General features: G+C 37.1%; 1 protein-coding gene across 13 annotated transcripts in view; it reads right to left on the bottom strand.

Moving 5' to 3' along the window:
• stxbp5l (syntaxin binding protein 5L) overlaps positions 1–24,854 on the bottom strand; it is a 144,073-nt gene that overhangs the window by 10,527 nt on the left and 108,692 nt on the right. For 2 of the 13 annotated variants that reach the window (XM_028022314.1, XM_028022317.1), the window contains 5 exons: positions 24,042–24,107; positions 16,741–16,845; positions 11,339–11,392; positions 7,952–8,131; positions 617–718 (listed from right to left, as the gene is read on the bottom strand). In XM_028022314.1, coding sequence (XP_027878115.1) covers positions 617–718; positions 7,952–8,131; positions 11,339–11,392; positions 16,741–16,845; positions 24,042–24,107 — 507 coding nt within the window. The remainder of the gene's footprint in view (positions 1–616; positions 719–7,951; positions 8,132–11,338; positions 11,393–16,740; positions 16,846–24,041; positions 24,108–24,854) is intronic. The other 11 variants (XM_028022319.1, XM_028022321.1, XM_028022320.1 and 8 more) reach the window with 7 other exon arrangements.

The raw sequence follows: 24,854 nt of genomic DNA, 5'->3' as shown, positions 1-24,854 counted from the left end.
ATGCCTTTTGTCAAGATTTTGTGTCAGGCCAACACAAAATCATTAATACTTATTGAAGAAAAAGCTTACATGGTTTTCAAACCAGTTTCACTCTGCAGATTTAACTTTTTTGTTAAAAAAAAGTTTGAAAAACTGTTTCCTTTCATTTCACAATCATGTGCAACTTTGTTTTGTTGCATTACGTAAAACACAATAATAAAATACAATGATGTTTTCTGATGGTAATGGGACAAAATGTGGAAAAGGCCAAGGATTCCGAATAATTTTCCAAAGTGCTTTTATCAAAGACAAGTTGAACATTTGATCTTTAAATGCCAGAATACCCAAGCTCTCCTTGTTGATTAAACACAACCTAAAAAGAAACAAAAACAGGACATCTCCGTTGACCATAAAAGCAGTACCAAGCAAAAAGCCTGTGAAAGATTTAGCTGCTCCTCTGTAAAGATGACATGGCCCACCCAGTTCGTACATTGTCTAAGACAAGATGACACAGCTGAAGGCATGTTCAGATGACACAGGGCCACAAAACGAGTTGACATTCTGACTGACGGACGGACGCAAACAAGTCAGCAGGACAGCGGTAGGTGTGTTTGTGTGTCTGCCGAAGCCCCCTTACCTCTCTCGTTCCAGCAGTACGCGGCAGTGGTGTGGTGCTCGTCATGGGAGTACATAGTGACTCCGTGTAACTGCTGAAGCATTGCCCTCCTTGATGCATGCCCTAATTGTCCCCCAACAACATGAACCCCGTAGAAGAAAACCACATCCCCATCATGGTCCAGAGAAACACGTACACACACCAGTGCGCACAAACAAACAAGAGCAGCAACGCAACAGACAAGATGGACGGATGAACAACGGTTCCAGAGAACAACAAAAAGGAAGAGAAGAAAAGAAAGCAACTGAGCGTGGAAAACATTTCTTTAAAAGTATACGGCAGTGAAAGCATAGCAGTAAAAGATGGGTGATCCGACCTGTTTCTAGAGACCAAACAATGTATCTTCACATCTTCTGACTCTTTATGCTCAACAACGTGCTCATGTTTAAGCTCAACTGTTGTGGGGAAAAACACTGCAAGCAGGACACTGTGACAGATGAATAGATTCTGAACAAAACTATTGCATGACAAAATATTAGTGGACATGAATTTTAAATTGGTGATGGAGAATTTGTAATTATTTTGGCTGATATTACTAAAACCACACTCTGTGTTTATTCCCTAGGGCACATTGACCCTTACCTTAACACGGACATTTTCAATATTCTGCTGTTAGTGTGTCTTATACTAAGCAGAGGTTGAAAGCTAAATATAGGCAACCTTATTGTAATATATGAAACCTTCCTATTATGGGCTTAAAATCTTGCTTCATGCATGTGCATATAATTTTCTGTCAAAGAACTCCTTTTATCAATTTAAGCACCTCACTTATTATGATTTTAAAATAGCTAATTCAGAAATTCTGGAATTGTAGATAAACTGACAAATCAACTTGATCTTCTTTGAGGCTGGAGCAGCTGGTTATGAACTCAACAATCCTATTGTTTTTGATCAGTGAATGCATCATAGCTAAGCTCTGACAGATCGTCTTTCAGTTAGCAGACACACATAAATAGAAAACTGTGATAATCATGCTTATCTAAAATGTAAGATTTCAAAGTTTAAAATGTTGAAACATTTTTGAAACTGTTTAACTGCAGAGTTGAGAACCACAGGCCATCTGCTCTCACTTAGACATGGTGTAAATCTGCTCCAAATGTATATAAAAAATATTTCTCAGAGTAGAAAGGCTGTTTTAACTCTCCATTGAAGCTATAAATAAACAACTGGATAAATAGTGTAAAACCTTACATAACATCAGAGTATTTTTCTCTCTCAAATATTAACTTGGACTTTGCTTTACTGTTCTTACTTCATGTGTTTTGAATGAGTCTATTTTTTCTCAAGAGCCATTCAAAACCTGCAAAAAAAGCAAGTCAGCTGTAGCCTCATTTGTAAAAGACAGATGATGTAATTCTGTGCTATATCCAAAGGGATTTTATTGTATTTGTAAGTTTTCAGTGATGCAGAGTAAAACAGCTCTTTACATTTGGGGTACTGGCAAAGAACCAATATTTTATTGGTAGATCTGTTTTTATTATTTAAAAGAGGAATTGGCTAACATCAGCAAGTCAGAACTAAATTGGTGATCAGAAATTGGATACAAAATTGCTGATCAAATAATCTGCAATTAATGTTATTTCAAAATATGTGTACACTGAATTTCAGTTTCCAAACTAGTTAAAAGTTCACTCATGCATCTATGTGGAAAGATACAACAAAACATGTGGGTAAATAATTGCTCTCTTTTTTCTCCAAAACCTTTGCTATCTTTGAAAACAGTGCTGTACACTGCAGCAGGCATCTGTGAGAATACAATAAACCTCTGTCGTGTGTCTGGGCGGCAGCAGCCTGCTTTCGCCGTGTGTCACTGGGGTGTGTTTACGCTGCGTGACAGAGCCTGTGGGGTGCTGGCTAATGAAAGTCAGGCACAGTGGTGTTCTGACAGGACACAGGGACCCCTTGAGGCCCCTTACAGGGAGGCATAGACAGGCTAGGCGGTATAGAGGAGGTGAGACAGACGAGAGCTAAACAGTGCTATGTACACGTACACCTGCAACACATAATAGAGACATGGACGAAAGACTGGAGACGATGCCTAATTCTATTTTATTTGGTGGGGGGTACTTATATTGGCTGACTAAACACAGACAGGTCAAATTTCAATGCCTAACTGGGAAAGACTTTGTCTTCAATTTGTAACAATTTAAAGAGCAAAAGAAGTAGCAAGAGTATGGGTAAGAGTAAAAGCAGGCCAATCAATCTCATATTTGTTTGAAGTTCAGCGAGCCACAACAGTGCGTTGTGATTTAGCTAAAAATGTGCTGTATGGGAGATTCACTAATTGTAAACAAGACTCACTAACTAATTAGACATACAAAGTACTGAACTATAAGTTGGATTGTTAATATTTAATACATTTGCGCTCAAATTAGAGTCGGTGCTGTAGAAATGTTCACTGTACATTCAGTCGGGCTTCCCCTGCCATTTCCCTCCTCTGTCTCAAGGCCTGGCATGTAGGCCTCATTAACATCAGCCTCATTTCTCGCACTGTTTTCTGACCTTTAATTATTTCAGTTATCCTGCTGTCTCTTCACCGTGGTAACCCAGCGCAGCTGATACACAACAGTCCCAAAGGTAGGTAACCGATACAGTATATGCAAAGGTGAGCCAGCAACTGAAAGGCTAATTAAAAGAAGTTGCAGTGTGTGAAAGAAAAAAAAAGTTTTTCAGAGAAAATTGTGATAGCATCCCTAGTGGAGATGCATAAAGTCTTAAAATAAATCCATCTGTTATTGCAGCAGTATATTCTCACATGTTTTATGTTCTTATATCTTTAGCTTCCTGTGTGAGATTATGCTGCTTCAGTAAAAAATTCATGTATTTTTGAAAATGTATTCATGTGCAATATTTACACATCTTCTGCAATGGTGCCCACAAATGTTGTGTCTACAGATAGCTTTAATTGCAGCAAAGAATTTACTTTTAACTTGTTAGTACACTAACACTTGTGAAAAACTTTTCTACCTTTGACCTATAACCTGCCAGATACCTGTGGTAATTGCATGAGACTCCAATGGAGACAGCTAGCACAACAAACCCAAGGACCCACTTGATTGATTTGAAGGGTTCAACTTACAAGCAGTATTCAGTAGAGCTTACTTTGCCTGAACACCAGCATTGCCAGAATTTTGCTAATAGTCAAGACCAGACAAGAGTATTATAAATTTGAACATAGTTGAGTATGAGCTGTTGCTATCAAGCAAGCAGTGGCAATAGATTTGTGTCATTTTCCATGCTTGCACTGATCTGCCTTAGAAGAGCCTAAGTTGTGGATTTGCAAAAAAGCTGAATGTAAGATGTAGAAAAGAAAGAAAACCTTTTGAAATATGCTGCAAATAACTTGATAAATACATATAAAATCCATGAAATAGGCCAACTTTAAGTGTTGTTATATCTCGACATCCAGGTTGAGGCAGGGTGATATGGTACTGCTTATCATTCACATTATTATAAAATTTTTATGCTACATTTCTCAAGCCGTCTGTCAAATTGCAATTATCAGAGGTCATAAATGCTTGAAATCAAGTGTGGTAAGGAGTGACTTTCTCTGTTGTCAGCATTGCTCTCACTGGTAATGCACCTGTAGCCAAGAGAGCAACTTTAATAAAACATTTAGCTTATGGTAATGAAGAACTGCTTCCCTCCTGGTTCCAGGTCACTCTTGTATAATGAGGTTGATGAAGACAGCAGTGTGACTTGCAGAACTGATATGAAGGGCTCGGCTTTGACTGCAACTAACAGCACTGCACTCTGGTTGGTAGAATATACTTTCATTAGCTGTGAAGACTCCTGAAAGCATTCATGGAGCTTACAAACAGACTGAATGCAAATAGTTACAGCTTTGAAGACCAGCAAGGATTTGAAGAACGAGGGATTAGAGAACGCAATTTAACCTCCAACTGACCAACTTTTGCTCTTACTTTAAGCTTGATGTGCGTGCAGGGTGGCAACAGTAGCTGTGACATTTCGTGGGCTGTCACAATGTTGAGTCTCCTGTGGAGAGATCTGCCTTTCGTGACTTGACTGAGACTTTTTGTTGATCTGAGAGAGCTCAGAATAAAAGTGAAAATAGGTCCATGAGTGAAATGGGATTGGCCGACCCACACTGCCAAAGACTTTTGAAAGTTTACAATCAATGGAGAGATTACACGTGGCATCAAGGCACTCTGAAATCAATTCATTGTTTTAGTTTGGCTGGCTTTGCTTTAAGATAATGCATTGAGCTGAATTACAGCTGCACAGTAAGACAGATTTGAACTGTAAATTAGCACACAGCAGTTTGTCACAACAACGTACGCAATAAGGTTAGTCAGACTTCAGTCAATTTTATGGATAGCCAGTTTAAATCTTGTCCTTGAACTTGCAATTTCCTTGGTATGTGTAATTTTTCCCACCTTCAGAGCATCAGCCAACCAAATCAACCTCTCTCTGTGTGACTTTTTTTTGAGAAAATTATGTTAGGTACCCTTTGAATAAATGTAAAAATGCTCAACATCACCATAAATTGTTGATTATTCAACTAAGATGATGCCAAAGATTTCCAGAAACATCTCTTTCTCTCTGCTGCCTGTCAGTGACGGACTAAGTACAAGAACTCACACACAACTTGTGATTAAATGATGCAGTCTTAGCTGAAAAGCCATTTTTATGTCAGTTCTGTTGCCCATACCTCAGAAATTATGTTGCTAGAAAAAACATTTTCATCTTGGATTTGACAGCGCATACTCTTGCCATTTGCTATGTAAGAGATAAAGGGACATTTTTCAAATGTAAAACTGAATCGTGTTTCCCTTTACATCAGGCGTGTCCACAGTCGGTCCTCAAGGGCCGGCATCCTGCATGTTTTTGTTCTCTCCCTGGTTGTAGTAACAACCTTCTCAGCTTGTCAATGTTCTCCTAAGGCCTCTAATGAGCCATCATTGGATCCAGGTGCGTTAAACCAGGGAGAGAACTAAAACACACAGGATGGCGGCCCTCCAGGACCGACTTTGGACACCCCTGCTTTACATGGTGAACAACAACACTGAACAGAAGACACAGACTTTGCTAAGACAATTATCTTATGGTGTCTGTCTTAATTTAGTTAATTTAGCTAAGGAATATGCTAAAATTGCTCAAATTGATATACTGCCTCTAAAAGTGTTCACAAATTTTAAACTTTTTTATATTTCGAAAGAACCGTAAACTTCAGTAGGTTTTGTTTGGAGCTTTGTGGTTGACCAAGACAAAACAGTACATAGTTGTAAAATAGAAAAAAAAAAAGAAGTGGTTTCAGATTGGATGTAGAGAGAGGTTTCTCTCATCCTTACATAAATATGCTTCAATGTAGCTATAACTGTAAATTTAAGGTAATTATGCTGTAAGAAAGTAAGCCTTTGGGCCTTTTACATGCATTAGGAAGGTTGCCCTAAATTTAGCTCAACCCGTCTTACTGCAACTCTAACCATGTTTCCTGATCCTACTGAAGGCGAGCAACCCCTGTAATCAGAATTATTTTCATTGAAATTTCTCACCAACCATGGAGTCTTGCATAAAGGCCAAACACTGTTTAGAGTCATTTAGCCACAGAACAAGTTTTTAAATGTTTGCTGTGTTTCCTACATGCCGTATGTAAAAGGGACTTCTCGGTGAGTTTCTTTTACACAACAGCGTTCTCATTGCCATTCTTCCATAAAAGGCCAGATTTGTGGCATTTCTGACAAATACTTTTTGTTTCTAAGGATTTTCCCACCTGAGCTACAGATCCATGTAGCTTTTCCAAAGTAATACTGATGGAATTAAATATTACAACATCAACCTCTAACCTATCTGGAAAATTACACTGAGATCCCTTAAAACACATCAGTGATGCTGTAAGTTAAAGGTTATGATAACCAACATAAGATATTTTGGATTTTGAAGAGGAAAAAAAAAGATCCTGTGGAAAAAAAAAACTTATCTTGCAAATTCACTTTACATTGCACAACCTTCAGGCCTGGAACATGGTTGACACAAGCAACAGTTCAAAAGCGCACAATGCAAGGGTTGTTTCTTGCATTTGAAAGAGGCAGAGCTTGCAGTTAATTTAGTTGAGAGGTGATGCTAATGCAAGGTGCAGAAATCCTGTTCCACATAATCAAATGAAGAGCACAAAAAGAGTTTCTTGGGAAAAAAATGTTTCTCATATTATTCCAACAAGTAATTCAGCTGATAGATGAGCATATTTTCCCAGTCATTGCACACCAGATTAAGACTGCTCTATTGAATACAGAACATCAGTCTATAGAGACAATTTCATTCTCTTCAAACCTCATTTCAGTGTTAAGGTAACATGACTCTTCTGATTTTTTTAAGTATTTCTCCATGTGACCTTTTTGGCCACCCAACATTAATTCCATCTCTATTAATACTATATCTTCACTAGATTATTTTTGTTTAAATCTGCGGAATCTCCCTGTTAATATGTGAGGTCCCTGTGCTTTTATCAACAGTTTCAACTTTTCTGTGGAGAAGCAAACATCACCAGTGGTCTACCACTGTTGGGTATGTCATGTTATTGTTATTTCCAATAAGTTTTACCTGGTGCAGCACTCTGTGGGCATATTTCAACAAATGTAGTTAGAAAAGAAAAATCATGCATACAAAACTTGAAGTGTTTTTTTTTTTAGTGATCACTATTTCCTACTATGCTGTGGTTATTGTAACTGTTATTACTGTTGCAACCATTGTATTGTATTACAAACCCTATGAACTGCTGCTTGGAACTTTTCCTCCTTTTTTGTTCTTTACCATCCTCATTATATAGTATGATTCCATTGGTTCTCTTTGAGTCATCAATATATTTTTTATTTGAACAAAATATATTGAAATTAAACTCTAGTTGGTTTTCAAGGAATCTTCCCATATGCACAATTTGGAGGTGTGTGTGATTCTCCCCAGTCTTAGCTCAATTATTAAGGCTTTTGTTTTCCTTTGGTTTTGTCTTAGTCTTTTGTGAAGTGGAACCGAACAACTAATATACTTCGTACAATTAGAGTGGTAGCAGACTGTGCTAAGCATATTTTTTTATTTGACCTTTACTTTTTTGCTGCAAATAATTAGTTGTTGTTTATTTTATTATGAGACCATGTGCTCTCTCCTTTTGAGGAGTACAAAAATCAGGGTGCCATCTTGCATTAGCATTGTGTTAACTATGTATCAGGTCACAGTTCACTTACCAAAGGGACAGAGGGTAACATGCACTCATTAGGAATGTTGGGGGTGGGTTATGTTATGAAGGTTTTAAGGATGGGATTTGGGAAGACAAGCACACACCTTCAGTGTGGGACACAGGCAAAGAGATCTCCATGCAAGCAGCAGACTGGGCCTTTCGGAAGGGTGGTCGGCCAGGGCCTCTGCGGGTTAGCCGTGGCCCTTCGGGACCCATTGGAATGCGAGGCTTCCCCGCCGAGCAGGGCTGAGAGGTGGGACTAGTGCAATGTCCATTGACATGATCTGTAACAACGGCAAAGCATTAGCAAACAATAGAACGGAGGGAAATGATAAATTTGTCCAACATATTGTAATCCACAGCTGCAATATCCATCTTTATAGGTCTGAAAATAGGAAGTGAAATCAAAACATTAATTGGCCTTTTTGAATTGCCATTAGGAAGCAGTTTTGAGAATGTGTCTTTTTGTTTCTAGAACGGAAAGGCAAATATACTTCAGGGCCAATGAAGATGGATATGTTGCAGTGTAAGAGGAATAAAACCTGATTATCAAGTAGGAAAATGACAGTGAAGGACAGGGGGTGAGTGCGTGGCAAAGGGCTGAAGAGAGGTTTGAAGGTAAGTATGTGCAAGGAGAAGAAAGAGATGCTGTGTCCAAAGAAAGGAAAAGGAAAATGCAGAGTGAAATTTGTAAGTGCAGCTTCCTCGACTCTGTGCCAGTAAAGAGATTAAAAAAAGCAGGCATATTTCATCTCCACTTTGTGTTTTTATATCTGTCGGTAAATTCTGTTTTTAGCAGAAGTTATTAATTTCTTCATCTAATCACAAGCCTTAAGACATTACCAGCTAAGCTCATAATAAACCTTTAATATCTGCTCTGTTATTCCTGTGCAAATTATTTTAGTTGGAGTGGATACAGAGTCACAGATGGTGCTCACATGAAAACACTTGTTACACGCTGGAATCGTGGCTTTGCATGTTTTCCCCATAGGGACTGCATTTGTTGCTGGCTTTGTCTTTATTTAATGGAGTGGGCCTACGGGAACGAGCATCGGAGAATAAAATAATTTGTTTAGAACTGAACCCTATTAAAGAGGCAACAAAAAGAAAGCAGTGCAGTTTGGATTGGGTGGACTCTGCTATTCTGTGTTAAACAGACAGATTCTGTCGGGATCATCATAATTAACAACCCCATGATATCCGTGCCTTTGCGTGTCTGTTCTCTCTTGTCCTCAGAGAAACAATAAATAAAGCAATGCCCTTTTTAAATGACATCCTTGTAATAAAACCAAGGTTAAAAGCATTTGGGGTTGATGGGAATGTCTGATGGAATTGCCTGCCTTTATTATTTTTCTCCTTCTCTCTCTGATATTCTTGTCCAGACTTTTATGAAGCTTGAGGACAAACAGCACTATGCTAATTGCTAAAAGCAGTATGCAGTGTCCCCTGTTTTCTGATCTCTTTCATATGTCTCCCTTTTCAGATCTAGTTTCCCATTCAGGTGCGTTTTGCAGAAATAATCCAATTTCAAAGTGAAGATGAAAAACTCTGGGTGCCACCCAATCCACGTGCAACACTCACATGGGTTCACAGCAGGACGGACAAATGTAGTACAGGGAGTTTTTTTCCTCAGCATGTAAAATGGGGCTAATGGGAAGCCACATGATAGTATTCATGTCTATCTGCCTGTGTGTTTTCAAACAGGGATGCAGTAACACTATCCTCTCTCCAGATGTTGTGTTTGAAACCCTTATCCACAGCACACCAATCCACAAATCTACTGAAAATAAACGTTTACACACATCCACACAAATCAGAAAATGTTCCTTCCGACAGACTGCATCAATTTTTCCTTTGTTTACTCTACAAAGTTGCTCCTTTTCTTTAAGAAGCCAAAAATTCATACCCCATTGATCTTTTTCATACTTTGACTTGCTTCAACCACAATCTTTAATGCATTTTACCAGGATTTTTTATAACAGACCAACACAAGGTCAAGCAGATTAGTGAAGTGCATCGAAAGTGATAATGTTATTGTATTGAATCTGATTTGGATTCCCTAACTCTAAAGTATCTGTTAACAGAAATTTTAATTTTCACAGTCATTCCAAAAAACATAATATACTTTATACTATTATATTGTGGTTCTGACTATCTTTATTGTTATCATCCAACAGAGTCGCAACTCTCTTGCAACCTCAAACACATTTTCATCCAGGATTAGCCTGAATTTAGCTCCATCCATCTCCCCACTATCTCTGCCTCACTACTTTGTCCCTGTTGGAAATCATCCTCACATCATGATGCTGTCAACACAATGTTTAAGTATAGGCATGGTGCATTCGGATGGAGTGTTAGTTTTTCACCACCATTGCATTTTGCATGAAGGCCAAAAATATTTCATCTTACTCTTTACGGCTGAAAAATGTTTTATAACCCAACAATGTTTTTAACTTCTCACCAATGTTAACCTTCATCTGTCTGCTGTGTTTTTTGGTTTACATGACGCTATTTGCTTTTATTGACACTTTTCTTACTTTGTAAAAAAAAAAAAAATAAAACCATGTATCATTTTCCCTCCACTTCATCTACAACTTTGTGTTTGTCTGTTACATAAAATCCCAATGGAATAGATTAAATTGTGTGGTTGTAATGCGATGCATAAAAAAAGTTCCTACTAGTTGTCAAGGAGAAATACCAAAAAAATGTTGTTGTTTTTTGTTTACTAAAAAAACTAAAGTAAACAGTTTGGACATTTTGATTCTGGCATAAAAATGTTCACTCTTACCATTGCTGAAAAGAATATTACTGTACCTGCATTAAAAAAAAAGTTTGTAATGAAGACAGTTACAGAGATAAGTAGGGACAGGCAAGTTTTATGTTGAAAAGCAGAAATTGTCAGTATGGACAGCCTATGTCATACTGTAGAAGGACAGCAAGGGAAACCAGAGATCATGATGTGTAGCAGTTAGAGATGCATGCGGGGGTGAACACGTCATATCTGTAATGTAGGTGATCCAGTCAAAATGAAGGAAGAACTGTTTGAGAAGGAAATGATCCAGTTACAATGAGAAAGGGCAACGAGTGATCCAATACTGAAAAGCAGCGGTTGTCGATGAAGGAAAGATTGAGGAAAACCAGAAGATGGTCCAATCATGGTAAAAGCGATAGAAAGCCTCAACTTTGAATATGAGTATGAGTTACAAAATCACCTTTATAAACACTTGCAAAATGTAGAAGAAACAGACACAGTAGATTCAAATGAAATCAAAACACGTCAAAGGGCCAAAATAGACAAACATCTCAGGCCGACAGTCTTATGGGCTGGTTGAAAAAACAAACCAGAGAAAGTCATAAGGAAACGGAAAAGGTAGTGAGAAGAATAAAAAAAAGTTCTTAAGCAACAGAAAAGCCTAAAATCTTTGAGAAAAACAGAAATTAAACAACTTAAAAGAAATCAAGTGAAAACTGCTGGCTTTCGCCTACCGTACCAAGATCAGTCTTAAGATCTGTGGGCAGACTTAACTTTCTGCCGGGTCCCTTTACTGAAACAAAAGAATAGGAAACAAACAACCGGTTAATCCCTTCAAATAAAAATAAGTAAATAAAGGAATTAAATAAATAAGAAGAAAACAAAGCTGATGTAATCTATGTTAAGTAATGAGAAACAAAGTCCAAAAAATAAACAGAAAACTTAATGAAACATAACTCAGTCAAATGAACAAGGAACCAGTGCATGCAGATTTGTGCAGTTGCATAAGGCAGGCAAAATGCATGCGCTAAGGTTTTCCCAGGCCATTGTTCACAGTTCTTTCTGCAATACTGGTAACACCCAAGACTGATGTGGTGGTAGAAAACCGCTCTGTGTTGGGTGAAACAATCACTTTCTCCTGTTCATTGAATTATTTAACATCCTTTTGTTTAGTTTATTGAGAGTATTTAAAAGAAAATAAATTCATATTTAGTGCTTTTTATTTTCAGAGGCCTGGGATGTCTCACATGGAGGCAGAAATAAATAGAATGACACCACATGGTGCCGATACAACAGTCACAGTCAGACACTGAAGGCAACTAAAACAGCTCAGTGAAACATTTTGCAAGCATTTTACAGTAAGTAGAGAACTGTAAAGGTTGAAGTTGAGGTGCTAAAAGTCAGTTCCATCTCAAAAAGAAGAAAAAATAATAAAAAAATAAAAAATAATAAAAACTGATTATTATTTACGTATTTCTCCTGAATGATTTAGTTGACACGTGGAAGACAGAAAATGTTTTTTATATGATGCCTGGTAATTTTAATGATCAGAAGAAAAATGGAATGACCATGAATTTGTCTATTTATTTTCATTTCATCTGTGTTTTCAATTTATTGGAAGAGGGCAGAAAAAAATCAAAGGAGCCGACAGATTTCTTTGTGAAAAAGAAGTGGACTCAGGTTTCAATCCTTCTGCTGTTAAACGCCAAAGAAACAGTGCAGCATAAGAGGTTTACCAGGGCCTACAAATGATACAAAAAAAATAACACTAGTGTTAAAATTTTGACAAAAGTAAACTCCAGTTTATGCATGGTGGGTGGAGTCTTCTCAAGATGCTTTCATCCAAAGATTTACCTCCAGTTCCGTGTCACCTGATACTCCAATGACAATGATATCTTCTGGAAAATACTGGGAAAAAATTCTAATTATACAGAATAAATTAGAAATGTATGTGGACAAATTTAAAGAGTCTATTTCTGACTCACTTCATTGGATTTTTTCCAACATCGAGTGCAGACCTTCAGATTAATGCTACTAACGAGATAACAGAGGAGCACTTATGTTTTTCATATATATTAGGGATCAGATGCTGCAGCAGCAATATGAAATGTTGACTGTAAGAGATACAATAACAGGAAAACTATTCTCAAATTAAACCTGTTGCACACAGATAGTTCTCGCTGTGCAATTGCTCCTTCGCTGAGGGAGCTTTACTCGAAACTGGGGAAGAAAAACATCCCGAAAGTATATGTTACTTATGCATGTATGTGGACTGAAAGAGTTTTTTTCATCTCTCAAATTTCTTAATTGAAATTTTCAGTTGGTTCTTTCATCTTAATAACTGCAGGCATAGTAATGTAAACACTCCTTTTATCAATACACAAAACAGATTTAAGTTTGGGAGGGTCTACTGTAACTGGTGTCACAATCAGACCCCAACTCTTGCCATGAGCAAAATTAAATTCACACAACACTACAAAATTAGTGTCAGCTTCAGAATCAGATCTTAAATGGACTTCGTACTTAATCTGATTCATAGTTAGATGTGATTAAATGTAACAAAATTCAACTAACGGCAAACAAGGTGAATATTTTATGAGACACAGTGTATGATTGGTTAGAGACGTAGAGAAACAACAAATATTTTTTCAGTGAATGTCAATTTTATGTAATACATGGTAATTTTTGTGTTAAATTTTTCACCATGTTATGGTGATTTCATGTCACTTTAAACACAACAGCAGTTTTTGGAGCAAAGGCTTCAAATGTGATGTCAGCAGTCTTTTCTCAATCATATGCATATCTCTATGTGAAGAAATTGCACAATAAATTGTTTTCCACTGGTTGCTGACTGTATTAAAGTTATTTTTCTGGCCCAGCGAGTACTTGCTTTCTCTCTACAAATATAAAACATTTGCTCAAGGCAAAAATAAACATTTAACTGTTCTCCAAAATGCTCTGGCAGTGCAGAGCTCAACAGTTTTTCCTTCCTTTTTTTGCACTAGGCAAAAGTCGACATTTTATCTTTCTGCAAAGACAAGCCATCAGTTTACAGTCACATACAGTGGCTCTTAAAAATGTGCACTGTGGTAAAATGCCAGGTTTGTGTGATGTTAAAAAAATATAGAGCATAATAAATCATTTGTGGTTCTTTTGGACATTTTGTGACATTTCCAGTCCCAAACAAACAAAATTAAGAGGGCAAATTCTGAATGATGAAAAGTTGCATTAACTTGCTGGTGTAAAAATGTAAATCCTCAGAAAAAGATGTTTTTTGATTAAGATTGGTCAAGTTTCGACATTTTGTCATCTTAAGTATACACCAACATCAGTTATTTATCTCATAATGTATAAATAATGTTCAATGTAATTTCCTTGACATTTGTTCATTTGCATCTCAGCCAAAGCCATACGTAGCTTGGAGAGTTTCAACAGATCAAAAATAATCTCATTTTACAAATCTACCAGTCAACAGACTAGAAACAATCCTCATCTATGTAAATACATGCCTTGTCACAGGAAACAGAGGCCTCCATAGTTAGGGAAAAATTTCAGTCACCGTCCACCTTCCTGCCTTTACTCATGCCCACAATAGTGGGGAACTGATCATAATGTCGATGCTCCAAGCTGGAGTGGAACTGAACCGGAAATTAACCCGTTAGTGAGACTTGACAATATAGAAGTGACTTAAGAATGTTTACTCCTACTTAATGAGGTAGTTACAGTGTTTTTTTATCTTCTTAGAATTAGCCCTCTTGCATTTTTGTTTTTCAGTTGAGTTGTTCTGCATATATGTCACAATTCAGGTGAGAAAAAAAAGATTTAAAGTTGTTTTTAGGTCACAAAAATCAGGTATTTTAGTGGTAAATTTTTTGGATCTTGACTGAATAATGATAATTTGCACCTATCCTGTCCTGATTCTTCAATGACAAACTCATAATCACTGTTCTGAATTACAAAACTTAAATCTATAAAATGGGATGCTGACATCACATATGAGGCTAATTCATGGGACTAAGACACACATTGCTAAACTGACAAAAAAAGCAAGCTGTATTAATATTTATCAGCCCTGCAATTGGCCACTCAGTGAGCTCCATGCAGTTAGTTAGAGACAAGACAAGGCAATGATGAATGTTAGCCAAGAGGACAACAAGATAAGTATGTGAGTTTATTGACACGCAGACAAAGACCCCAAGCACTATGGCTCAGGAAAGGAGCTTGTCGCCTTTTAGTGGCAGAGATGAGTGACTCTAGAGGAGGCACTTTGAATTATGCCACATAGAATGAATCACTAAGTGAGGAGCAGTATCCAACTGGAATACAACCCCTTCCTCCTCTTCTTAAGCCCACCTGCGTCACAGCATTGGAGAGTGATGAGGGATCCAAGGTCAAAGCCCAGGTCTGGTTTTTACGACAAACATCACTGCATGTGGAGCAGCGGAGACAATGACACCGCCCAGCAATCATCCACACAAAGCATGGAGCACACTGAAAAAACAGCCAGACACACTTTCTTCCTAGCAATACCGTGCTTGTTTACACTGCAAGCAAGCTCATTCATGAGTCGTTCTGTTGTCACCAATGATGGCTACGGAAGGTCTGATTAAATTTTTTTCTGCTGAATCATAAAAAGTAGATTTATCTCAAAACCTACATAATGTTCCCCATGTCTATGTGGTATTTCCATAACTAGAGTGCTGTAGAAGTAAGAAGATTCACAGTGCTTTGCAAAGAAATGCAATCCCCAAACATTTTCTCATTTTGTCACCTTACAACCATAAACTATGTTCATATTAATGGTACTTTAGGTGATACAATAATGTGGTGTAAAACGCTAACATTGTGTTGTACATTTGCAATCACAGCTGCAGATCTTTTTGGGTACATTTCCAAGAGCTTTGCACATTCATTCTTCTTTGAAATATAGCTAAAGCTTAGTCATATTGGATGAAGAGTGTCTGTGAATATCAATTTTCAAATCTTTCTGGAAATTCTTAATTGGGTTTAGGTCAGGATTTCTACTGAGATTTCTACCATAAGGTCCAAGCCATGCTGGTGTATGTATGGGGTCATTTTCCTATGGAAATGTGAACCTTTGCCCCAGTCTCATGTTTTTGTGTATCTAAGAGGTTTTCTTGCAGAATTGCCCTTATTAACACATATTAACTCTGACAAGCTTTCTTGTTCTCACCAAAGAATAGCATCTCCACACTATTATTCTGCCACCACAGTGTTTAGGAAGAAGGAGGAGGTCTGTTTCGATGCAAGTGTAGTGTTAGTTTCTGCCAGACATGGCATTTGTCATGTTTGTTATAAAGTTACATTTTTTGTGTCATTTGACTAATCCACAACCTTTCACATTAGTGAAGGGAAGTTCAGCTCTTTTCAGAAAACCGGTTCTTGTGGCACAGCTCCCAAAGAAGAGCTGTGCTCTTTTTGGCTCCCAAACAGCTCCAAACATTTATTATATCCTGCAGCCTTGTATTGATTGACTCACCTGACTGTAATGTCTATCATCCTATCTGCTCTCATTAGTTAGGCCTTCTTTTTGTAAGGCACAACTAATATTTATCCTATCAAGGAATTCTTCCACCAGAGTTGTGGATCTCTGCAGCTCATACACACCTACCATATGACACTTCTCTGATTAATAGTCTAATAAGGCAGTGAATATAAATGCATATTACATTCTTTGTTTTTCTTTTAGTAAACAAATGAAATGGAAAAAATGCATTTTTTTATTCTGCTTCATGAGTATGTGCTATTTTGTGTTGATAACCATACACAATTCTATAAAATAATTTGCAGTTTATGAATGTAAAGTGCCAAATGTTAAAAAGTGCAAGGGGAATCTGTACTTTTGGAAGGGACTCACTCTATTTTTTTTCTATTTTACATCATCTAATAGTGTTTAACTATGTCAAAGGTAATTGAAATAATTCAACTTCTGCTATCCTGTTAGTAGGGCTGCTCACAGTGTTGAAGCATAGCAAGCATGCAAGGTGAACACTGAAACAACCACCATCCTAAAACTAATGATCCTATCTTCCTCATGTATTACATGTTTGCCACAGAACAAAAACCACAAGCAGGTGTCCGTGAAGAGGCCAAGATCCATGAGTCATCCCTCCGTCTTACCATTGTCCAGTAAGTAAAAGACTGGACTGCAGTGGCTGGCTCTCAGACTGGCCACAGGCTCTGGCAGGATGCGTGGATCATTGTGAAGGGAGGTTGGGTAATGAACTGAAACAGGAGAGCCAACAGAACAGACAGACTTTTGAGGGAATCAGGGGAGAGACGAACACATTGGGTGAACTGGGGAGAAGAGAAACTTTGCAGGTAATGGACAGGAATCAAATCTGAAGGTATAAAAACAAAGGGGTTAATGAGATCTTTAGGAAATATTCCATTCCATCAACAGCTGACCACTCAGCAGTCTTGATTTGCTCTCAACATAACAATGAAAGGACTATCAATACTACCACAAGTACAACAAAAACTACCACCAGCCTAACCCTATATTTACACTACTACTCTAATGTAAATATTTAATGTGATAAACCAATTATAGTAAAAACATATTTAAACATTTTAACACAATCCTTGTAGAGCTACATCCGCAAACACTAATAATAAACCAAACAATTATTGCTATGTTTCTAGCCCAAGCTATTTCATAAACAATGCATCTTTCTCTCAGCTGTACTTAAATTTGCTATTCTGATATCTATATTCATTTTGACTGCAAAATGTACAACTAACTGAACCCCGTGGAAACAATGACAAAGATTTGTACAGCTGATACAATCAGTGTCACATTGACCATGGTAATTATTATTTCTTCAACTATAAAACTACTGAAAGTAAAATGTGAGACATTAAAGTCAAAATCACACAGGTTTTGTCAAAAAAGAAACTTTTTTTTTTTTTAGAAATGCTTATCTTAATGTTTGTTAATTCCAACATGAAAAAAATTACAAACGATATAATCCCATTTTATTACTAGACAATGTAATATTTACCTAACCGTCAGTCCTGTTTCTTCTTTGTATATTAATGCTTTGTTCATAATGCTGTGGCATTCAAAAATCATTTCAGGTAATATTTTAGAGATTCAGTAATGCAGTGTATTTTCGTACAACCAACTCAGTACTCTAAAGAAAACTAATTGGTCATTGATTATACCAAGATAGTGTATTTATTGCATATTTTTAGTATGCTATAGACATCATACAAGACTAATGCTATATCATTAGTTTTAGATCAGGATCCAACCAGGAACTACTACATAGAATTCAAAAAATGCCAAAGATGTTACGACAATGTTTCATTGTCTATTTATTTTGTATTTTCACATTTAGAGAAGCCAGTTTACTCTGGACTGACTTATTTTGCATGAAGGCTGGACTGATATCAATTGCGCCTCTTATGATAGCAGCTGTGTTATGTTTGTGCTGCTTTGTTTTTCAAACACTGGTTAAATTTTTGGTGCAGGTGTTATATGCTTGGACAATTATTCCCTCTGGTTTTGGATGATGTGCCGCTGGAAGGATTTTGACATTACATTTTTACTTTTGGACAGCTACTATGATATGTATTCAAGGCAACAAGGTATGCTTTGTCCACCTGGGAGTTGCTGACTAGCATCTTGACAGCTCAAACAATGCCTGACCTCTGATCCCAAATCCCAAAGAAGTTGAACAGGAGGCTTCATGGATGCTGAGAGAGAAGGAAGAAGTTCAAACCATTTCTGCCATCCATCATAATAGGCAGGGATTACATCCCCGTCTCTAAAGTCTCTCTTCTTGACTTTATAAAGATATGGTCAAATAGAAAATTTTAAATAGCAGCAAAAGGAAATGAGGTGGATTAGCAGTGCTTGCCAACAAGTGATTGTGCAATCCATGACATGTTACTATGAATTTTCTGCTGCCTGGATGTTGAGCTATTAGAATGTCATGACAGTCATGAGACAGCAACAGTCTTCAGTCAGAGGCTTCCTCAGATTCACTGTCAGAACCTTCATCCCTGAAGCATCACCAAACTTATCGACTCTGTAAATATACTTGAATTATATGAATTATACCAACATTTTCCCTTTGGGATAAAAAAGTATTTTTTTAATCGAATTAAACTGAATTGAATAACCATGTTTTGTTCTGTTAATTTGAACTTTTTGAGTACATACAGCATCTAAGTCACTGTTTGGATGAAAATTTTGAAATGTTTTAAATTTATTGTTGAATTTAGCAGTACAAAAATTTTACTTTCATACACGACATGGTTTGTTAGCACCTTTCTATTAGCACTGGTGTTTTTCTCTCCATGTTTCTCTTAAAATATATTTTCTATTCAAAAGAAGAAAACAAAAATCCAGAATTAGCATTTTTTTAACTTTGCTATGGAAATAGAGACATTGATTTATGTGTACTGTCACACTTCAACTGGAGGGAGTGTGGCAAGGAGGGAGGCCTGAATGTTTACAATGATGGACATACAGGTGGAGTAAAATATTTACTTTTTCTCATAAAATGATTGCTAAAATGGGATTTATTCTTGACACATAAAGTGTTTATTTTCTCAAAACCCTATTTTTTTTTTTTACCTTTTTCAAAGTTTTGCTCTTGGTATAATTCTGCATAGTTGTTTTGTTCTATTATTAAGTGGTAGGAGGTTTCTCACAATTAATTGCATGGAAGTTTCAGGTTTGAAGGACCTCTGCTGAATTTATCCTTCTAGATCCAGATCCCATCAGTCATGTCCCATCTTATTAGACTGACTTTGAGGATCAGCTATAAACCCTACTATGGCTACTTGTTGCTTGAAATTCACAAGAAAAAAGGTGGCACATAACCCCAAAACTACTGACCCCTGGAAGTAAAAAGAGGCATAATGTGCCAGGTGTGGAGGGAGACAATGTGCAGTCAGCGGACAGGCCAATTACAGCATCTAATGGCAACAAAAAGATAAGAAAACCGTCAGAATAGAGAGATGAAGATTTGTTAAGAAGAAATCTACAACTATGCTTGGAGTTACCGACTCATGGGGTGAATAAAGACAATTGCTGACTTGCTTAATAAGCTGTCTGAGGGTGTGTACAGCTTTGAGGAGACGCAGAAAACCTGGTTTGCCAGGGGCAGAGAAGTAGCCACAAAGAAGAGTGGCAGTGTGTATTCATCCAGAGAAAACAGGCCATGAACTCTCAGTCTGCCAAGCAGAGCACAGCTGTACTGTCTTATATTACTGCAAGAAAAACACGTTTCTGTGTGTTTTTTAATCGTTCTCCAATTAATTTGCAACAGGTATTGAGATGCAGGGGAAACAATTCTTAAGGTGATCATATTAATTTTCCATCTTATAATTCTAAAGCTATGAAATGGTTTTTATCTGCTTTATGAGTAAGCTCTCCTATAGACAAAATGTGAATCATAGATGTTCACAGTGTCATGTCCTACATATACATATACCTGTGCTTTTCATCCATCTATACATGCATCGTGCCTTCTTTTAATTAACCAATGACAAGCCTGTTGTTACAGTGAATGCCCGTGACCTAGACGACAAGACAGCTCTGAAAGACGTGGTACCACAAAAGAAAAGAACATCTTGTCCTAGTCACGCTATTTTGTCCTTGTGGTCTCAACAGAAGGCAAGGTTGGTGAGTACACGTGAAAACAGGTGACATATATCCTATATTATATTTTAAGAGGAAAAAAAAAAAATGGCTTGATATAAATTTTGACACACTCATAATATATTGCAATGAAAAATGTGTGGGCTGTTTAAATGCACGATAAACACTACGACTCTTAATCTTAGCAAATTAGCTGCAGTGCAAATAAATACTAATTTAAAGCACTTATTTATGGTTGTCCAAATCAAGGTAATCAGTCTTTTAAAACATGTGCCTTCAAAGCCTCATAATGTTTCCATGATACTACTCCAACAGTTTTACATCGTTTAAATATCATGTTGCCCAATGGTGCCCTTTCCCCACATGTTCCTGCAAACTCTGCTGGTGGAAAAAAGGTAACTGCACCATTTTAATCAAACGTTACGCTATTTATCAAAAATCATGAAGAGGAATGGAATCAGATTGTAACTTTTAGTCAAGTCCATCCCTGGAAAGGCTCACATCATACAAAATAAAAGTTTTTGAGAAGCCTAGTCAGCATCAGGGCTTTAATGGCATGCTGTTGAAAGACCTTAAGTAGCCTTTTTGTCATTAAAAACAACTCCAATGTGGCTCACTCGAAGAACAAAAGGCCAAAATTCTTCCATAGTAAGTTCAAATTTGCAAGTTTTCTCAAATGCACCATAGCACTTCTTGCCACCAGGAGTGCCACGACCATTTAACTGGTTTAGGTGGCAATTAGATTTTCAGATGAATCTCTTCAATTTACAGTTATTATTGATAGAAATTTGTTTGATGATCTGAGCCACTTAAATATGTCGGAAAACAAATACAGAATACATTTGAAAATTGGCAAAAACCTTTTTAAGTCACCGTTTAGAAAATTGAAGAACAAATGCTGAGTTTTCTCCTACTACTTCACACAAACCAACAAATTAGGAGCTTAACCCAAGGACACCTCAGTACATGGAGTGGGAAGATTGAGAAGACTGCCAACCCGTCAATTGACAGAGAAGTTTCTCCCAAGCACTTCTGATCTGCTAGACAACTGAAAGGGCAGACATTTCATAGTCTAATTTATGTATTATACCCTAATCAAGAGATTCCAGTGTTTTCGTTCCAGTTGGACACCCTGAGACGTGGAATGGGCTGGCTGAGATCAAACTGTCAACCATTCAATTGGCAAATGTTTTCCTTTTTAATGACTGCCAATGTGCTACTATTGTTTGTTTCTCAGTAAATCTGTAACATGCACTGCTTCATATTCTTATTATTCACCACATGCAGCACTGTTATTTATTATACACACACGTACATGCTGATGAGCACATTAGGGTAATTCAGGGCTCAGTGTCTTGCCAGAAGACACTTTGAAGCATGAAGGACAATTTAACGGGCTGTACGGAGTCAACAACCTTCCAATTGGTGGGTGACCGGTTGAACACTCAAGCCACAGCTGCCAGAGTTGATGCCAGCTCGTTCTTCCTAGATAAGCCTTCAGGGTCTGCCATTTTGGAACCAGCCACAACATTAGATAAGCTAGAACTTTATACCACTTTCCCCCCAAAACAGAGCTCCAAACCCTCTACCAAAAAGAGGTCTTGCAGAGATAACTGGAAGATTCTTATCAAAGAAGCATTTCTGTGTCCTTGGCTTTCTGAGGACAGCTGAGGAAAGAAAAGCTGAGGTTTTGCCGCTGAAAATTGTGTCAGGTGAGTGGCCCCTTTTAAAGTCATTTAAAGGCCCAGCTCTGTGGGGGTCTGTGAGGATAGAATCTAACAAAACATGTCTCAGAGCCAAGCAGGGTCATCACCTATTTGGACAGGTGCAAAGATGAAGTGTTGGCAGCTGGGCAGGAGGGCAGCAGCTGTGGTCCTGATGGCTTTCACCCTGTCAAAATACTATGTTTTTCAGAATGAAATAAAAGGTTTCCATCATGGCACAATTCCCAAAAATCTAATTTCTCTGCAAAGTGAAATATATTGACAACCTACACATAACGAAATGAATCATGTCATTGTTGATAAACAATGACTCAATCCTATCACACAGACGTCCACTTTGGCATACTTGTATCTGGGAGAACAAACTAGATTTTACTGCAGCTCGTTCTTATTTCGACAATGTAACATTTTCAGTCCAAAACAACCTCAACTCTCCTTAGCCGCTCCCAAGAAATTGCTGAACATAACCTCACAGACAGCCAAAGTTTTAAATTAGCCACAATCTGTTGAAAGGTCTGAGAAATTGTGTGCAATTTCCTGAGATGTGAAAAGATTCTTAAATTGTTCCTTGTCTCATCAAAAAGAAGAATCAGACTGGAATAAATTGGCCATCAAGACAAATATTAGAAAGGATTTCTCACCGAAAGAAATTAGTTTCAGCTCCATAGAAGCAGCATCATTGCTGAAACAGGCTCTCAAAAATAGATTATTGTGATGACACACCACTTTATTGGGTGGCATCACATTACTCTGTATTATATTTCCTAATACTCATTCTCATCCCTGCTGATCAGTCCATTTTATATAATTCTATTCTCAATGACACCTAAAATCAGGCATTTTCTTCATATTCCTCACCATCTTTTTGTCTGCGTTTGACAACAATTACTTGAAAGTAAGACAAGCAATACATATGTCTCTAATAAGATAGATTACATAACATTTATGAGTGTATGATACTTTTAAATCACAGAATCTTGTTTTCTTATACCCATACTGTTAATTTATCTATCAGTGGTAAGAATGTTTAGGCAGGTCAAATATTTAAAGTTAAGTCCTGTTTTAACAAAATGAGCAAGTATGTTTGTCCCTTTACCACATGCACTAACAAAACCATTCTGACCTTTAAGTCCTGAAATAAAATGTCTCGCTATGACAAGCACAAAAGCACCCCCACAATGCACTTCCTTTTTTCTCTCCAACATGTAAAACTCAACAAACTGCAATCAAGGTACCAAGTATTTTAATCAAACATCCATACCTCAAAAACATTCAGTAGCTCATGTCAGTGGTTTGACCCTGCTTTTCTGTACGGTGTTATATTTATAATGAAAGAGACAAGATAATGAATAGAACATCACCTACATGCATACACACATTGCTGGATTATGTGGATTGTAACACAATTACACCTTTCAGAAGGCAAACCTCTTTCATCATACATCCTGTATAATCGAATACAAACAGGTCCCTCTCAGATGCTAACAAACACTTAATAGACAGAAGATCAGAAGAGTTTTTAAATGATATAGTACAAATAGGACTAAATCAGCTCAAAGAACAAAGAGGGTTATATAAACTAAGACCTTACCAGCCCAACTTCAAAAACATGATTATAACCAATGCTGCCAGATGCTTCATCAACTTTAGATGACAAGTCAAAGATGCACATAGAAAGAGGATGAAAAAATGATTGGGGTACTTTTTTCTTTCTTACCTTTGTGAAAACATAATCCTGTTGGATTAAAGAAATGAAAGAAAATAACAGCTGCAGTTGTGGAAAAACACATCAGATATTCTACTCTACTTCCATCACCTTTGCGACTTTTTAATCAAAGACTTCCAGCTAATCCCACAGAAAGAGAGCTGCCATTTTAAACAGCTGCCAAGCTCATCAAGTGAAGATGCTCATGTGATGGGTGAAGTGACCGAATGCTGTAATACAAGTTAAAAGTCAACAACAACCCAGCATAGTTTCAAAGTGCAAGCAATGAAACAGATGCAAACTTTAAGCAAGAATTAGGTAGAGGCAAGTGTGGCCGTGTTTTGTGTGTATGTGTAGGCATGTGTGGGTAGATTACCTGAAGTGGGAGACTTGCTTCTTTCCATGTCTATGGACTGCTGGTTGTCAGTGAGTTCAGTAAGGCCTGTCGCAGCCAATGACACCCAAGAGGAGGAAAAGAAGACACACATTCAGTCAAAACTTGCTGTAACCATTTTATTGATACCAATGAATCATAAAAATAGAAAATTTGTACCAGCCAGACAAAACTTTTAAAAGAGAAATTTATGCTTATTTATTGGCACCTCTACTATAGATGTAGGAATAGCATTAAAAAAATACAAATCTTTTTATGATTAAGTCTAACACAGAAATGATATAGAAATATCTACTTTGTGATTTGAATGCTGTAAAAAACATGTTAAGAAATAATATTTAACTAAATCAGTGGAAGCACAGTTTTAAGGGTACTCTAAACAATCCAATTAAAATAAAAGCCACTAATTATTATAATTTTTTTGGAAGTCAATTAAAGTTCCAAAGAGTTGCTCTTTTCTACCCTTGCCACATGTCAGTGACAATGCGATTGACTGAATTTCTTTTAAAGATAACATTTGACTTACTGACATTCGTTTATTTTAGTCTGCTAGTGTAATTGGATTTGTGTAAATTTCATGCATTGTGTATTTCTGTAAAATTACAAAAATGCCTTAAGATTACACTTGCTGTGAAATGCTGCCAGGCTGTGAGAATAAACTCAACTTAACTGCATTAAGAATTTCTTATTAGTAATCCACAAGTATCTGCTATCCTGCAGTATAAACCTAACATAACAAAGAGTCCAAGTTTTTAGTGACTGGCCACTAGTCTAGATAAGGACGAAGTTATTTTG

This window comes from Xiphophorus couchianus, chromosome 7 (assembly GCF_001444195.1).
Source record: "Xiphophorus couchianus chromosome 7, X_couchianus-1.0, whole genome shotgun sequence".
Taxonomy (NCBI): domain Eukaryota; kingdom Metazoa; phylum Chordata; class Actinopteri; order Cyprinodontiformes; family Poeciliidae; genus Xiphophorus; species Xiphophorus couchianus.
This window is presented reverse-complemented; position numbering and strand designations above follow the sequence as displayed.